General features: G+C 40.2%; 2 protein-coding genes across 2 annotated transcripts in view; one reads left to right on the forward strand and one right to left on the reverse strand.

The window, feature by feature from the left end:
• Positions 1 to 18,740, reverse strand: part of LOC106093602 (protein stum) — an 81,400-nt gene that overhangs the window by 37,930 nt on the left and 24,730 nt on the right. Inside the window, exon 6 of the mRNA XM_059368965.1 lies at positions 14,691 to 14,834. Coding sequence (XP_059224948.1) covers positions 14,691 to 14,834 — 144 coding nt within the window. The remainder of the gene's footprint in view (positions 1 to 14,690; positions 14,835 to 18,740) is intronic.
• The window catches only part of LOC106093607 (uncharacterized), a 97,102-nt gene continuing 83,830 nt past the window's right edge, over positions 5,469 to 18,740 (forward strand). Inside the window, exon 1 of the mRNA XM_059370163.1 lies at positions 5,469 to 5,736. The gene's annotated coding sequence lies outside the window, so the exon portion shown is untranslated. The remainder of the gene's footprint in view (positions 5,737 to 18,740) is intronic.

An 18,740-nucleotide genomic window follows, 5' to 3' on the forward strand; every position in this document is an offset into this window, starting at 1 on the left:
TTTTTTGATGTCGGAATGGGGGCGGACCCTCCCCCTTACCTTAAAATTACCAAGTGTACCAATCAGGACAATATGGGACTCAAATTAAAGGTATTCAGGAGTAGAGTACGAATTTCATATTAAAGTTTGAGACCAAGTACCTGGGGGTCCGCCCCAACCCCAAAACCCCTAAAATAGGTTTATGGGACGACCATGCCAATGTAGGACTCAAATGAAAGGTATTAGGGAGTAGATTGCGAATATGGTCAGGAAGGAGAAATAGGCTTTATTATTATTGGCAAATAGAATACGAATATGGTATTAAAATTTCTGTCTAAGTACCCATCTTGCCGCCTCAAGCCCAAAACTCCCCCAAACAGACATATTTGACGTTCATGTCAATATGAGTCTCAAATGAAATGTATTCGGGAGTAGATTATGAATCTGGCATACAAAACCAGATCGAAGTGTAAGGGGTCATAACCACCTCCCCAAAACGCCCCAAATGGGCATGACTATATGAGACTCGGTTTATTTGTTTGTTCCGTAGAATCAAAAAAGGCAGAACCGATTTTCTTAAAATTTTCACAGATTTCCTTCTGGAAGGCAACATATGCTATATAATTTTTAAATATCGCATGGGGGCTAACCCTCCCCCTTAACCCAAAATCGCCACCCAAAACCAAAAGTGGACCGATAGGCACAATATGGATACCAAATGAAAGGTATTGGAGACTAGAAAACGAATATCGGAATAATTTTTGGGTGCAAGTACCCAGCGGGCCGCCCAACCCCAAAACTTCTCTAAACAGTTATAATCAAGGTTGCTATCAATATGGGTCTGAAATGAAAAGTATTCGGCAGTAGATTACAAATATGGCATAAAAAGTTAAGCACAAGTAATGGGAGGTCGCCCCATCCTCAAATACCCCCTAATGGGCACCTTGGCCGACCATGGCAACAAGGGATTCAAATGAAAGATATTTGGGAGTAGATTACGAATGTGACATTTAAATTTACGTTCAAGTCCAGGTGGCGCTTTTCCTCCTAAAAATACCTAAAATAGGTTAATTGACCCCCTATGACAACTCAGATTAACAGTATTTGAGAGTAGAAAACGAATTTGATATCTATTGGGTTGCCCAAAAAGTAATTGCGGATTTTTTAAAAGAAAGTAAATGCATTTTTAATAAAACTTAGAATGAACTTTAATCAAATATACTTTTTTTACACTTTTTTTCTAAAGCAAGCTAAAAGTAACAGCTGATAACTGACAAAAGAAAGAATGCAATTACAGAGTCACAAGCTGTGAAAAAATTTGTCAACGCCGGCTATATGAAAAATCCGCAATTACTTTTTGGGCAACCCTAATTTTTGAGCCAAGTGTTTGGGACTACGCCCTAAAGCACCCCCTTAACTGAACTTCATATCTGACTAAGGTAATATGAAGCTCACACCAATGGTATGTGGGAGTAAATAACAAATTTGATATCTATTTTTAGGGCAAAGTAGGGCCGGTGCCCTAGCCAGCCCCCAAAACACCCTCCAAACGGTTCACACTTACGGACCATGGCAATATGGGGCTCAAACTAAAGGGATTTGGGAGTGGAGCACGAGTTTGATATCCATATTTGAGTCGAAAAGTCTGAGGTGCCATCCCTCCCTTAAATAGCACTTCTTATTATTCTAATTTTTAAAAACACCAGATCTCGGAGACTTTTAAAGTGATTCGTTCGAAATTTTTTGTACTCTCTCAGTCACCAAAAATAAAACATGGTTTTTTTTGTTGGTGTACCGCGGGGGCCGCCCAAAACCCATCAAATGGTCAAATAGACCAATCACGGCAATATAGAGCTCAAATAAAAGGTGCTTGAGAGAAAAAAAAACGAATTTGATATCCAATTGGGAGCCGCCCCACCACAAAATACGTTCCTATCATATAAAAGCTATTTAGGGTGGAAGTTGATTGATTGTGGGGAAATTGATATTCATTTTCGGGACAAAGTCCCTGGAGTCCACCCCACCCTTAAACACAACTTATTTACTGATCATGCCATTATGGGGCTCATAAAAATTTTTTTTTCTTTAATGGCCAAGTGACCACCCTCGAAATACCCTCTAAACCGGAAATATTTACCATTACCGTAATATAGGACTCAAAAGAAAGGCATTTGGGAGTAGAGTAAAAATATTCCCAGAAAACGTGAAGGGACAAACTTCTCACACATCAGTGAGTGCTTTTCGATCAAGTTAAGTTTATCAATGATAAGGACCTTTTTTATAGCCGAGTCCGAACGGTGTGCTGCATGTACCATGCATGGCATGATACCTTGCAAATATCGCCAGCATTAAGAGGGGATAACAACCGCTATAAATTTTGATTATATTTTAAAATTTAATGTCAATTTCATTTCAAGCTTAAATTCATCTTTTATTGTCTTTAGTTTAAAAAATTTCATGTTCCTCCCAATGACTTTATTGTGCAGGTTATTTATTTTAGTGGTGACATAAAGTTATTATCTGCTGCGTCAATCTTGTCATGCGAGTAACATTAACAACTTTTTAACTTTTGTTAGGCAGTTTGTGTCATAAACTCATAAACTTGTCATAATAAAGTTTCATTGAGTGTTAAATAACTCTTTGTTGTTAGTTTGTAATGTTCATAAAAGTGGTCGCGTATGCTGATGACGTGGCAACTGCGGTAAGGGAAAAGTTTTCCAGCACTCTGAGAGATATCCTTCAGGAAGCCCTACGTGCAAGATATAATGCTTCCTGAAGGATATCTCTTAGAGTGCTGGAAAACTTTTCCCTTACCGCAGTTGCCACGTCATCAGCATACGACCGCTGCCCCGCCAATGATATTAAAATCGTTTTGGGAGATTTTAGTGCGAAGATAGGGAAGGAAGACATTTTTGGTCTAACAGTCGGAAAGTTTAGCCTCCATGAGATAACGTCCGATAATGGGTTAAGTCTGATAGAGTTCGCCGCGGCAAAAAATGGCTGTCGCCCGATTAAAACACGAGGAACCAAATTGATCACGTTGTGCTAGATGGAAGGCATTCATCCAGCGATTTAGATGTAGCGAATATAAATTCGGATCATTACCTTATTGCAGCAAAGGTTCGCACCCGTTTGAACATGGCGAGGAAAGTACGATCTGACGCTGCACGGAAGCTGGACATTGAAAAGCTGCAAACACAACAAATGGCAGCGGCATACCCCACTCGACTGACCCAACTGCTTGATGAAAGCACTCCTTGTCCCGATGATATAATAGCGCAGTGGCAGACCATTGTCCACTCCATAGAAAAAGCCTCGAAATCCATACTTGGGTACCGGAAGCCTCCTCCAAGAAAAGCATGGTACGACCAAGAGTGTCGAGATGCTACTAAAGCCAAGGATGCGGTATATAAAGCAAGCCTGCAATCAGTAGCAACGCGCCAGATGAAGGAGAGGTATCGGGAGAAGAGGAGGGAGGAGAAACGTCTATTCCGCAGAAAGAAAGGGCAAATGGAAAGATGTGAGTGTGAGTGTGAGCGAATTGAGATGTTTAGGACTCGGAATGAAGTCCGCAAATTTAACCAAAGAAATAAACATCATACCAATGGCTTTGGTGCAGTCTAATCCTCCTGCAGAGACAAAGAAGAAATCTGGTAACTGACACAGATAGCATGCCGAGGGTATGGAAAGAACATTTTATCCAACTGCTAGTTTCCGACATTGGCGGCGAAGAGGATACCGCAGAACCAATCCCCGATGATGGTATTGAATTTTTACCTCCTAGTCAGAATGAGGCCCAAGTAGCAGTGACCCAACTGAAGAACAACAAGGCAGCAGGAGCCGACGGGTTACCCGCTGAACTATTTAAGACCGGAGGCAACAGCTTATCAGCTTATCTACGCAATCTGGATAGAAGAACGCATACCCGATGATTGGAACCTCAGCATACTATGTCCCGTAAACATGAAGGGAAACAAGACGGAATATCGCAGAACCAATCCCTGATGATGGTATAGAATGTTTACCTCCTAGTCAGAATGAGGTCCAAGTAGCAGTGACCCGATTAAAGAACAAAAAGGCAGCAGCAGCCGACGGTTTACCCGCTGAACTATTTAAGACCGGTGGAAACACGCTGATAAGGCCTATGCATCAGCTTATCTAAGCAATCTGGCTGGAAGAACGCATACCCTCATCATACTATGTCCCGTAAACATGAAGGGAAACAAGACCGAATGTGCCAATTACAGAGGAATAAGTCTCCTCCCCATCGCCTACAAGATACTTTCGAGCTTACTGTATGAAAGATCAAAAGCTAAAGTCAATGAGATAATTGGGCGCTATCAATGTGGTTTTAGGCCTGGGAAAACCACCCTGGACCAGATATTCACACTGCACCAAATCCTGGAAAAAACCCGAGAAGGACAAATCAACACCTACTTTCCCTTTATTGACTACAAAACCTCTATCGATACCCCTTTACGTTCAAAGTTATCTTAAGCCATGTCTGAGTTTGGTTTCTCTGCGAAATTAATAAGACTCTGCAGGATGACACTTACTGATAGGCGTTTCTCAGTAAGAATAGGAAAATCTCTCGTAACCATTTAGTCTATCGTTTAGCGCAGAAGATCGAGGCTCTTGTTTTGTCATAGCCAAATGTTCTGCCATAGCCAATTAAAGCAAGAAGATGTACATACTCATATAGTTTTATTATGCTGTTTAATTTCAAATCATTATAATGAGGTACTTGGGAGCGTATGATAAACATGGTCAGCATAGATAATGCTCATACGCTTAGGAGCACCAATAACCAGAGTGTTCATTATAAATACATACCATACGAAATACACAAAAAACGACTGCCACTCTTTTTAATTTTAATATTTTTGTTGCCAAAAAGTTTATTTGACTCTTTTCAAACATTTATTTCATTATTTTTCTTTTGCACCATAAAAAAGTTTTAAATTTTTATTTCTTTTTTAAATTTATTATTTAACACTTATTTCCTTTTTTCTTTCAATAATTCCCTTTTAGCCACAATAACTCATACAAATTCTTTCGTCTATATTCTGTAAGTGTCTTTAGGTCACTAACTACGCATATTAGTCGTGTAAGTGGTGATTGTTGTTGACAATTGAGGTTATTTTGTGTTTTTGTTTTTTTGGTTGACAAGTTGACAGTTTTCATGTTTTTGTTTGTTTTTTTTTTTTTTTATTAATTATTGTTGTTGGGTTTTGCTAAGGTTTTTACTTGTCATCCGCCTTAACATGTGATTTGAGTCAAAAAAAAAAAACCTTTGCCTTCATACCATTTGGGAGTAGAAAAAGTCCATGATAATCGCCACATCATTTTCAATGTCTCGTGATTTTGTTTTTCTTTGTTATTATTTTTTTTTATTTTTTTTTTTTTTTGGCAAAATTACACTCGCATGCCTTTTAATGTTGATGTTAATTATAATTCATATTTTATTTCTTTCCGCTTTTATTTTTTTTATGGCTAGTCTTGGATTTCGCTAATGAAGTGGTGAAGAGGACTGGGAAAAAATGGAATTCCCCAAGCGAAAAGAAGCGAAAAATGCCAACAAAAATGTCTTTGGTCTAAAACACAACTTGACAGGCCTACAACCGAAAACGCAATTTCTTTTTAAATCATGGTCTTCTTTATTTTAACCTCAGTGCCAGTTGGGCAGAGGTTAACATTTAATGACAGGCCAGGACAAAAAGTTTATTACATTTGGAATGATGGAATTTAATTCATAAGGTAAGTGGAAAAATCGAATTTTGTAAATTCTTCACCATAAGATATGCCTCTATTAACTTTGTTGTTTTATTCTTAATACTTTCCTTATTAAATTAAGACCCTGTAAAATGTGATTGGTGGAGTAGGTAATTGTTCGTTGTTTTTAAATTTTCGAAATTAAAAATAAAATCTAAAAAAATTGACCCATGGACGTTTTTTTATGGACAATAAATATGCCTTTTATGGGCCCAAAACCTTAAATCGAGAGATCGGTTTATGTGGCAGCTATATCCAAATCTGGATCGTTTTGGGCCGAATTGCCGAAAGATGTCTAAGGGCCTTACACAGCTCACTGTCTCAAATTTCGGCGACAGTGGACAATAAATGCGCCTTTTATGGGCCCAAAACCCTAAATCGAGAAATCTGTCTATATACAAATCTGAACCGATCTTTTCCAAATTGCAAAAAGATGTCGAAGGGCCTAACCTCACCCACTGTCCCGAATTTCGGCGAAATCGGACAACAAATCCGCCTTTTATGGGTCCATGGCCATAAATCGAGAGATCGGTCTGTATGGCAGCTATATCCAAACCTGAACCGATCTGGGCCATATTGAACAGCGATGTCGAAGGACCTAACACAACTCACTGTCCCAATTTGCGGCGACATCGGATAATAAATGCGCCTTTTATGGGGGAAAAAATTGAAATTTTGATATATATGGGAGCAATAACAAGTTATAGTCCGATTCGGGGCTCAAGAAGCAAAATCGGGAGATCGGTTTATATGGTAGCTGTGTCAAGCTATAGATCGATTCAGACCATATTGCATGTTGAAGGCCATGGGAGAAGCCGTTGTACAAAATCTGTGCCAAATCGGATGAGAATTGCGCTCTCTGGAGGCTCAAGAAGTTAAGACCCAAGATCCTTTTGTATAGCAGCTATATCGGGGTATGGACCGATTTGGACCATACTTCGTATAAATTTTGGAAGTGATACCAAAACACCACGTGCAAAATTACAGCCAAATCGGATAGGAATTGCGCCTTCTAAAAGCTCAAGAAGTCAAGACCCTAGATCGGTTTATATAGCAGCTATATCAGGTTATGGACAGATTTGAACCATACTTCGCACAGTTGTTGGAAGTGATATGAAAACATTATGTGGAAAATTTTAGTCAAATTGGATGAGAATTGCGCCCTCTAGAGGCTCAAGAAGTCAAGACCCAAGATCGGTTTATATAGCAGCTATATCAGGTTATGGACCGATTTGAACCGTACTTCGCGCAGTTGTTGGAAGTGATATCAGAACACTATGTGCATAAATTCAGTCAAATTGGATGTGAATTGCGCCCTATAGAGGCTCAAGAAGTCAAGACCCAAGATCGGTTTATATGACAGCTATATCAGGTTATTGACCGATTTAAACCATACTTCGCACAGTTGTTGGAAGTGATATCAGAACACTATGTGCATAAATTCAGTCAAATTGGACGAGAATTACGTCCTCTAGAGGCTCAAGAAGTCAAGACCCAAGATCGGTTTATATAGCAGCTATATCAGGTTATGGACCGATTTTAACCATACTTCGCACAGTTGTTGGGAGTGTTATTAGAAAAAATTTCAGTCAAATTGGATGAGAATTACGCCCTCTAGAGACTCAAGAAGTCAAGACCCAAGATCGATTTATATGGCAGCTATATTAAAACATGGACCGATTTGGCCCCTTTTAAAATCCCAACCGACCTACACCAATAGGAAGTATTTGTGCAAAATTTCAAGCGGCTAGCTTTACTCCTTCAAAAGTCAGCGTGCTTTCGACAAACAGACAGACGGACGGACGGACAGACGGAATTTCAGAGCGCCGTGAAATTCCCATATAACCGATCTCCTATTTTCCCCTTCTTAATTAAGTAATGCCCGAAAATGGTTAACAATTTAGCATATTGAGTTCTTCATCGGTATTCAAGTTCCTATCATTCCTTTTCATAGTTAAGCCTATAAAAAATTTTCAAACCATTCTCCATGACCACAAGTAGTGTGTTTTGTCTTAAAAAAATCGAAAGAAAACGTCATGGTTGTAATTTCACTTTAACATTAACCCTCTGCCCCTATAATACACTAACCAACCTCAACACACTCAACTCATATTCGCAATGCGGTGAATATGAAGGGGAAATCATGAAAGACAGACTAAAGCAACTCCATGAAGAAAAAGAAAAAAAAAAAAAACGAAAAACTTTCAAAACAAAAAACCCAAACTATGGCCAACAAATTTAAACTTCATTACAGCTAAATAGCTTGCCTGCCAAAATTCTAAAGACGTTGATCGTCCAACGTAATTTTTCCAGCTAATATACACCTGTCTTTGTATGTGGTGGTGCCATAAGGCATTTGAGAACTTCAAAGACTTCAAGTTCTTGTTGTGCTGCTTGTATAAAATGCCTCCACAGGGTGTATTCGCTTAAGCTTAAACTCTAGTCGTCACTGAATGCTAAAGAACTCTTTACAAGGTCATGTTGGTTTTGAGCTATACCGACAGAGAAGGACTAAGTATTTTGGCATATGCATATGTATAGAGGTTTGATTGTTAGTGCAAGGAATAATTTTTATTTCTATCACTCAACTTAACTGATGACAGCTGGTATTTGTTTCTCAAGAGGCGAGTTTTCAAAGCAATTATTTTAAATAGGATTTCAATGTCATGTATGTAGGAAACGTTTTTTTTTTTGCTCTTGTTTTCTTTGAATTGCTTATATATTAAAATAATATAAAAAAAAAATTTAATTAAAAACAGGTAAAAGCGTGCTAAGTTCAACCGGGCAGAATTTGTCAAGTTCTTGGAATGACTTTTTGAAATAGATTCACACCAGTCATAGAAAAACGTGACCTCCAAAATTTCAGGCAAATCGAGTAATAATTGCGCCCTCCAGAGGCTCAAAAATCAAACTGGAAGATCGGTTTATATGACAGCTATATCGGGTTATATACCGATTTAGACCATACTTGAAACAATTGTTGAAAGTCATACCTAAACGGCATATTTAAAATTTCAAACATATAGGATAAGAGTTGCGCCCTCTAGGAGCCAAAGAAGTCTAATCGGGAGATCGGTTTATATGGCGGTTTATATGCACTTCATGCAAAATTTCAGCCTAATCGGATAAGAATTGCGTCCTCAAGAACGAAAATCGATTTATAAAGCAGCTATATCCAAACATTGACCGATTTGGCTCATTTATCAGCCCAACTGACCAACACTAATAAGAAGTATTTGTGCAAAATTTCAAGCGCCTAGCTTTACTCCTTCGAAAATTAGCGTGCTTTCGACAGACAAACGGATGGACATGGCTTGGTCGACTTAAAATGTCATGACGATCAAGAATGTCTATGCTTTATGGGGTCTTCGATGCATATTTCGAGATGTTACAAACGTAATGACGAAATTAGGGGTGTACTAATTTCGTCATTCCGTCATTGTCAACGAAAGTGTCACTCATTGTTCAAAGAGCAATGGTACCACGTAGCGTATGATCAACACATACACATAATTAACAACACTTATACGCACACTGGTTCTACAAACTTGTCGAAAATTCTGGAGGAACTCACTGTGCCAAATTTCAACGACATCGTATCTTAATGACATTAGACCTTAAATTGAGAGATCGTTCTATATGAGGGCTATATGAACATGTTTTTCGATCTCAATCATATTCGATACGGATGTTAAGGATTCCAAATGTAACTCACAGTTCCACGGCTCTTAAGGGCCTTAGAGATTAAAAAGATGGATAGGTCTATGTGGGGTCCATAAGCCTACAAAAGCCTCTTGCTTCGCCCACCCCGAAGCAATCCCCAGAAAAGTTTTGGAGTCTGGACCGATTTGGACCAAACTCTTAAGTTTTCGTGGTTGGCGTTGTGCAAACATTTTGGGAAGATTGGTCAATAAATGTGCTTGCAGTGGCTCTAGAAGTGAAAATCGGGTGAAAAATATATATATGGGAAATTGGAAAATTGGTCAAGAAATGTGCTTGCAGTGGTTTAGGAAAAAATGAAAATCGTACGAAGTATATATATGGGAGCTATATCTAAATCTGAACCGATAACGAGAGTCATAGAAAAATCCTTCATGCTAAATTTCGGGTGAATCTGTCCCTTCGTCTAACAGGTCTGTTACTAAATCCGTCTATCGTTAAATCCGTCTCGCAATTACGTTCATCTATTGGTAATTTTGTATGTCCTTATGTCTTTTTATTCGTCTTTTCTTATAACTTTACATATGTTCTTAGATCCATCTCGTCGTTACGTTTATATGCCCAACTGTCCGTCTGTCTTTAAGATCATCTGTCGTTTCGAAATTTAGTAGCTAGTGGTTTATATCCGCATGTCCTTATATCAATCTGTCCGATCTGTCCTTATTTGCGTCTGTACTTATGCTCGCCTGTCTTTTTGTCTGTCTTCCTTTTTTTCGGTCTGTGCTTATGATGCCTTTAATTATGTCTATCTTTCCTTATGTCTGCCTATTCTTTTGACATTAAATCGTCTGACACCTTGACCATCCGTCTTATCTTATGTCAGTCGGTCCATATGTCCATCTGTCTTTTGTCCTCATGTCTGTGTGTGGTGTCCTCTAGTCTGTGTTTCCTGATGGCTTTATATCCTCATGGCTACTTATCCTTATGTTCATCTACCCTTATCCTTATGTCAGTCTGTCCATATGTCCACAGGTCCGTCTGTGCATAACTCCGTCTGTCCATAACTCCGTCTGTCCATAACTCCGTCTGTCCATAACTCCGTCTGTCCATAACTCCGTCTGTCCATAACTCCGTCTGTCCACAACTCCGTCTGTCCATAACTCCGTCTGTCCATAACTCCGTCTGTCCATAACTCCGTCTGTCCATAACTCCTTCTGTCCATAACTCCGTCTGTCCATAACTCCGTCTGTCTATAACTCCGTCTGTCCATAACTCCGTCTGTCCATAGCTCCTTCTGTACATAACTTCGTCTGTCCACAACTCCGTCTGTCCATAACTCCGTCTGTTCATAACTCCGTCTGTCCATAACTCCGTCTGTCCATAACTCCTTCTGTCCATAACTCCGTCTATCCATAACTCCGTCTGTCCATAAATCCGTTAGTCCATAAATCCGTCTGTCCATATCTCCGTCTGTCCATAACTCCGACTCTCCATATTTCCGTCTCTCCATATCTCAGTCTGTCCATAACTCCGTCTGTCCATAAATCCGTCTGCCCATAACTCCGTCTGTCCATAACTCCGTCTGTCCATAACTCCTTCTGTCCATAACTCCGTCTGTCCATAACTTCGTCTGTCCATAAATCCGTCAGTCCATAATTACGTGTGTCCATAACTCCGTCTGTTCATAAAACGGTCTGTCCATAAGTCCGTCTGTCCATAACTCCTTCTGTCCATAACTCCGTCTGTCCATAACTTCGTCTGCCCATAAATCCGTCAGTCCATAATTACGTGTGTCCATAACTCCGTCTGCCCATAACTCCGTCTGTCCATAACTCCGTCTGTCCATAACTCCTTCTGTCCATAACTCGGTCTGTCCATAACTCCGTCTGTCCATAACTCCGTCTGTCCATAATTACGTGTGTCCATAACTCCGTCTGTTCATAACTCGGTCTGTCCATAACTCCGTCTGTCCATAACTCCGTCTGTCCATAACACCGTCTGTCCATAACTCCGTCTGTCCATAACTCGGTCTGTCCATAACTCGGTCTGTCCATAACTCCGTCTGTCCATAACTCCGTCTGTCCATAACTCCGTCTGTCCATAACTCCGTCTGTCCTTATGGCAGCCTGTTTTTATGTCAGTCTGTCCTTTTGTCCCTCTGTTCTTTTGTCCATCTGTCCTTATGTCTGTCTGTCCTTATGTCTATCTGCCCTTATGTCCATCTGTCCTTATGTCCCTCTGCCCTTGTGTCCGTCTGTCCTTATATCCGTTATCCATTAAGTCATAAGAACAGTCTTAGTGTGCGTCTGTCTTTGTGTCCATCTGTCTTTATGTGTGTCTGTTTATATCCGTCTGTCTTTATTTTTATGTGGTTCTATGTCTGTCTGTTTTCATATCCGTATGCCATCATATTCATCTGTTCTTTTGCCCTTATATCCTTATTTTTATTGCTCTTTTGTCCGCCTGTCGTTATATCCGTCTTTCAATATACCCGCCTCCTTATTTCAGTCTGTGATATGTTTTTTGCGAATTTTTAAAACATTTTTTTCAATCCCACTGGGCGTCGTTTGTCCCTATGTCAGCCTGTTCTTATTTCCGCCTGTCTTTATGTCCGCATGTCCTAATGTTCGCCTTTCTCAATGTCCGTTCATCGTTCAGATTGCCTGTCCTTATGTCCGTCCATATATACGCCTGTTCTTTTGTCCCCCTATCCTTATGGCCTCATATCTGTGTGTCCTTATGTCTTTATGTACGCTTGTTCTTATGTCCTTTTGTACTTAAATCCGACTGTATTTATGTCCGTCTGTTGTAATGTCGACTGCATTGATATCCGTTTGTCCCTAGGTCTGCTGGGCTTTTTGGTCTTGTCTCAGTCTGCCTATATGTCCGTCTTTCTTCCGACCTTTCAATTCATTTGTTTCCCATCCTATTGTGATGTCTTGCTCTTACGCTCGTCTGCCGTTTTGTACCCATGTCCGTCTGTCTTTATGCCCATCAGGTCTTATGTACGTCAGTTTTTATGGCAGGCTGTTCTTATGTCCTATATCCGCCCGTCCATATGTTAGTTCTTATGTTCGTCTGGTCTTATATCAGTCTGTCCTTATGTCCATATGTCATTTTGTCATTCTATCCTTCTGTCCTTATGTCTTCATGTGCGTCCGTCTTTGTGTCCATCTATATTCATATCCATCTGTCTGTTTGTCTCCTGGTAATATATCTGGCTGTAGTTATTTCCGCCAGTTTTCATCGTCATCATATTCTTCTGTCCTTCTGCTCGTATGTCTTTACGTCCATATATCCTTATGCCCATCTGTCTAGTGTTTTTTTCCGACTTTTCGAACGATTTTTCCAATGCCAGTGTGCGTCGCCTGTCCTTATGTCCGTCTGTCCTTATGTCCGTCTATATTTATATCCGTCTATACTTAAGTCCATCTGTTCTTATGTCTATCTGACCTTATGTCCGCCAGTCCTTATGTCCGTCTGTCCTTATGTCCGTCTGTCCTTATGTCCGTCTGTCCTTATGTCCGTCTGTCCTTATGTCCGTCTGTCCTTATGTCCGTCTGTCCTTATATCCGTCTGTCCTTATGTCCGTCTGTCCTTATGTCCGTGTATATTTATATCCGTCTATACTTATGTCCATCTGTCCGTCTATCCATGTATCCGTCTGTCTTTATGTTAGTATGGCCTCATTACTTTGTGTCCTTATGTCTGTCTGTCTTCATGTCCGCTTGTGCTTATGTCCTTCTGTACTTATATCCGTCTGCACTTATCCGCGTCTGTTGTTATGTCCTTCCGCACCTAAGTCCTCCTGTCCTTATGTCTCTCGTTCTTTTTTTATCTGCCTTTATGTTCTCCTATCCGTTTGTATTTACGTCCAACAGTTCTGTCTTTATGTCGGCTTGTCCTTTTGTCGGTTTATCCTTATGTCCGGTGTCCTTATATCAGTCTATTCCTATATTCTTCTTCGGTGTATGTTTATGTCCATTCGTCCCTATGTTCATCTGTTCTTATGTTCGCCTGTACTTATGTCTGTCGGTTAGACTGTCTTTATGTCAGTCTGTCCTTATGTCATTCTGTCCGTCTTTCCTTATGTCCGCCTATTCTTTTGTGCACCCGTCCTCATGTGGGTCTATCCTATATCCGAATGTGCTATACCAGTCTATAGTTATGTCCTTCTTTCCGTATGTATTTATGTCCTTCTGTTCTTACGTTCATCTGTCCTAACGTTCATCTGTCCTAACGTTCATCTGTGCTAACGTTCATCTGTGCTAACGTTCATCTGTGCTAACGTTCATCTGTGCTAACGTTCATCTGTCCTAACGTTCATCTGTCCTAACGTTCATCTGTCCTTATACCCGCCTGTACTTATGTCTGTCTGTTATTATGCCCGTCTGGTGTTATGTCCATCTGTCTGTTAGTCTGTCATTATGTCATTCTGTCCTTATATCATTCTCTCCATATGTCATTTTGTCCTTAAGTCATTCTGTCCTTATGTCCGCCTTTCCTTATTTCCGTCTATCCTTATGTCCGCCCGTCCATGTCCATCTGTTGGTCTGTCTGTCTGTTAGTCTGTCATTATGTCCTTATGTCATTCTGTCCTTATGTCATTCTGTCCTTATATCATTCTCTCCATATGTCATTCTGTCCTTAAGTCATTCTGTCCTTATGTCCGCCTTTCCTTATTTCCGTCTATCCTTATGTCCGCCCGTCCTTATGTCGGTCTATCCTATGTCCGAATGTCCTGTATCAGTCTATCCTTCTTTCCTTGTGTGTGTTTATGTCCATCTGTTCTTACGTTCATCTGTCCTTATGCCCGCCTGTACCGATGTTTGTCTGTTGTTATATCCGTCTGTTAGTCTGTTCTTATGTCATTCTGTCCTTATGTCTGTCTCTTCTTATGTCCGTCTCTCCTTATGTTCGTCTTTCCTTATGTCCGCCTTTCCGTTGATCCCCCTTTCCTTATGTCCTTATATCACTCTGTCTATCCTATATCCTTTCCTTATGTTCGTCTGTCACCACATCGTTCTTTGAACTTTGTGCCTGTCCATTAAGTCCATAAGATAGGAGGTTCCTATATAAAACAAAATCCTTGAAAATTTCAAAAGTTGAAAATTTTAATTCAAAAATGCACTTAAAAACTGATTTTAACACTTTTGAACAATCTCAGAGAATTTTTTTCTTCAGTTTACCTTTTGATAATTTTTTTTCTTAATATGAGTTTTTTTATTTATATTAAATTTTAATTTTGGTTTTGTAATATTTTTCTCGTTTTTAAATACCTGTAAAAATATTTCTCCGCTGCCGTAATATCCGGTGGCAAGTCAATGTGGTAAATCACTGAGCTTTTGCGTTTACCCGCCTTGAAGAGCATGATGGGAGTGCAGTTGTTGTTGTTTTTGTTGCCGTTTGAGGTTTTGGTTATTTATTTTTGTTTCTATTGAGGATTTCAAAACAATTTCTTCATAGAGATTAAATCGAGAAACCCCACAAAAAATGTGTTCCTTGAGAAAATTCTTTTACACTGACACACACGGGGCTATTAGTTCCCAAAAAAAGAAAAAAAAAACTTTCTAGAACTTAAAACTTTTTATGGGGGGGCTTTTTGCGTTTTTCAGACAGCCAACATTTAAAGTAGGCCACAAATTAGAATTCGAGGTTTCATTGACATGAACTCATTGGCACTCACTAAACACCGAGAGGCATTTAATTAAAATTTTTTTTCTTTAGAAAAATTTTCTAAGGACATGCACTGTTAAGAGGGCTTGGTACTGGGGGAAAAACTTGGTATTTCTTTTTAATCTTTAAAATATCTGGGATTTTTTTAGTGGTCAATTAATTTCGTTCTCTACTTTTCTTCTTTGAACAAATATTTACATTGTTTTGTAAATATTTTGATTAAAGTTTTTTCTATGAAATTGCTAAGTCCAACTATTTGGCCTTGTTTCTGGCTTTGGTGCCTTTGGTTTTTTCTTTTGGATTTTTCGAAATATTTGGAAATTCTTTTGAGTTGGCTATTGTTTTAAGTGCCGTTTCACGTGATGTCCAGTTTGAGACTGTTAGTGGTTGAGTACGGGTCCCAATCATATAAACTCAGCCAAACACTTTTGCTCTGAGACACGAAAACTTCGAACGAACATTTCCCTCCCTTTTTTGGACAAACTTTTGCCGTTCAATGACGGTATTGTTGGTATTGCTTGTAATGGTGGTATTTGTTATTGCTTAGGACGAGGGTCGTTGGGAAAGTGTGGGTAAAATTGAAGTTGAGTTTAAAGGACAAGCCGAGAGAGAGATAAACAACAGTAAGACTAAAAAAGACAGTCTTCAAATCAAATTTAGCCAAAGAAAAACAGTAAAAATTAAAAAAAAAAACACAGACAAAAGAAATCATCTTAAAGTAGAAAAAATACGCGAGATACTCTAATCTAAGCATAGACGAATGCATTGGTGTGAAAAAGATGGACAGCTATGTATGCAGCAACTGACGCCTAAAATTGATGAAATACAGAATGATGGACAAACAGAAATTTGGAGAGGCAGAAAGATGGACAGACAGAAGGATGGGCAGACAGCAGATTGTACAGACCGACAGAAGATGGATAGACAGATGTAAGGATTTACAGAAAGGTAGGCAGATTGGAGCACGGACAGACAGACAGAAAGATGGAAAGACAGAAAAATGTAGAGAGAGATGGTTGAACAGACAGACAGAAGGATGGACAGACCGAAAGATGGACAGGCAGAGGGATGGACAGACAGAAGTATGGACAGGCAGAAGGATGAACAGACAGAAGTATGAATACACAGAAAGGTGGGCAGACAGAAGGATGGATCGACAGAAAGATGGAGAGACTGGAGGATGGACAGACCGAAGGATGGATAGCTTGAAGGATGGACAGACAGAAGGATGAACAGACAGAAGAATGGACAAACAGAAGAATAGACAGACAGAGGGATGGATGGATAGACAGTTGTAAGGATGTACAGATAGGTGGGAAGAAAGAAGCACGGACAGACAGAGAGAATGATGGACAGGTAGAAGGATGGACAGGTAGAAGGATGGACAGGTAGAAGGATGGACAGACAGGTGGATAGACAGATAGGAGGATGGATAGACAGGAAAATGGATGGGTAGACAGTTGTAAGGATGTACAGAAAGGTGGGCAGATAGAAGCATGGACAGACAGACAGAAAGATGGAAAGATGGACAGAAAGATGGATGGACAGACAGATGGATGGACAGATACAAGGATGGATAAACAGAAAGATGGACAGATACAAGGATGGATAGATAGAAAGATGGACAGGCAGAAGTATGGACAGGCAGAAGGATGGACAGATAGATGGATGGACAAACGGAAGTATGGGGAGACAGCAGGATGGACAGACAGACAGAAAGAAAGAAGAATTTATAGAGAGAAAGATGAACAGACAGATAGAACAAGGACAGGTAAAGAGATGGGCAGACAGAAGGATTGGCGGACAGAAGGATGGACAGACAGAAGGATGGACAAACAGAAGAATGGACAGACACAAGGACGGACAAACAGAAGAATGGACGGACAGAAGGATAGACATACAGCAGGATGGATAGACAGACAAATGGATGGACAGATTGATAGATGAATAGACGGAAGGATGGACAGACTGAAGGATGGTCGAACAGAAGGATGGACAGACAGAAGTAAGGACAGACAGAAGTAAGGACAGACAGAAGGATAGACATACATCAGGATGGTCAGATATATAGAAGAATAGATAGACAGAAGTAAGGATATACAGAAACATGTGCAGATAGAGGTATATACAGATAGAAGGATGGATAGACAGAAAGATGGAAAGACGAAAGAATGTACAGACAGAAGAATGTATAGGCAGAAGGATGAATGGACAAAAGGATGGACAGACAGACAGATGGATGGACAAACAGAAGAATGGACAGACAGAAGGATAGACAAGCAGAAGAATGGACCGACAGAAGGATAGGCAGACAGCAGGATGGACAGACCGACAGAAGATGGATAGACAGATGTAAGGATTTACAGAAAGGTAGACAGATTGGAGCACGGACAGACAGACAGAAAGATGGAAAGACAGAAAAATGTAGAGAGAGATGGTTGAACAGACAGACAGAAGGATGGACAGACCGAAAGATGGACAGGCAGAGGGATGGACAGACAGAAGTATGGACAGGCAGAAGGATGAACAGACAGAAGTATGAATACACAGAAAGGTGGGCAGACAGAAGGATGGATCGACAGAAAGATGGAGAGACTGGAGGATGGACAGACAGAAGGATGGATAGCTTGAAGGATGGACAGACAGAAGAATGGACAAACAGAAGAATAGACAGACAGAGGGATGGATGGATAGACAGTTGTAAGGATGTACAGATAGGTAGGAAGAAAGAAACACGGACAGACAGAGAGAATGATGGACAGGTAGAAGGATGGACAGGTAGAAGGATGGACAGACAGAAGGATGGACAGACAGGTGGATAGACAGATAGGAGGATGGATAGACAGGAAGATGGATGGGTAGACAGTTGTAAGGATGTACAGAAAGGTGGGCAGATAGAAGCATGGACAGACAGACAGAAAGATGGAAAGATGGACAGACAGAAGGATGGACAGAAAGATGGATGGACAGATACAATGATGGATAAACAGAAAGATGGACAGATACAAGGATGGATAGATAGAAAGATGGACAGGCAGAAGTATGGACAGACAGAAGGATGGACAGACAGAAGCATGGACAGATAGATGGATGGACAAACGGAAGTATGGGGAGACAGCAGGATGGACAGACAGACAGAAAGAAAGAAGAATTTATAGAGAGAAAGATAAACAGACAGATAGAACAAGGACAGGTAAAGAGATGGGCAGACAGAAGGATTGGCGGACAGAAGGATGGACAGACAGAAGGATGGACAAACAGAAGAATGGACAGACAGAAGGACGGACAAACAGAAGAATGGACGGACAGAAGGATAGACATACAGCAGGATGGATAGACAGACAAATGGATGGACAGATTGATAGATGAATAGACGGAAGGATGGACAGACAGAAGGATGGTCGAACAGAAGGATGGACAGACAGAAGGATGGACAGACAGAAGGATGGACAGACAGAAGGATAGACATACATCAGGATGGTCAGATAAATAGAAGAATAGATAGACAGAAGTAAGGATATACAGAAACATGTGCAGATGGAGGCATATACAGATAGAAGGATGGATAGACAGAAAAATGGAAAGACGAAAGAATGTACAGACAGAAGAATGTATAGACAGAAGGATGAATGGATAGACAGACAGATGGATGG

Source organism: Stomoxys calcitrans, chromosome 5, assembly GCF_963082655.1.
Source record: "Stomoxys calcitrans chromosome 5, idStoCalc2.1, whole genome shotgun sequence".
In the NCBI taxonomy this organism is placed as follows: domain Eukaryota; kingdom Metazoa; phylum Arthropoda; class Insecta; order Diptera; family Muscidae; genus Stomoxys; species Stomoxys calcitrans.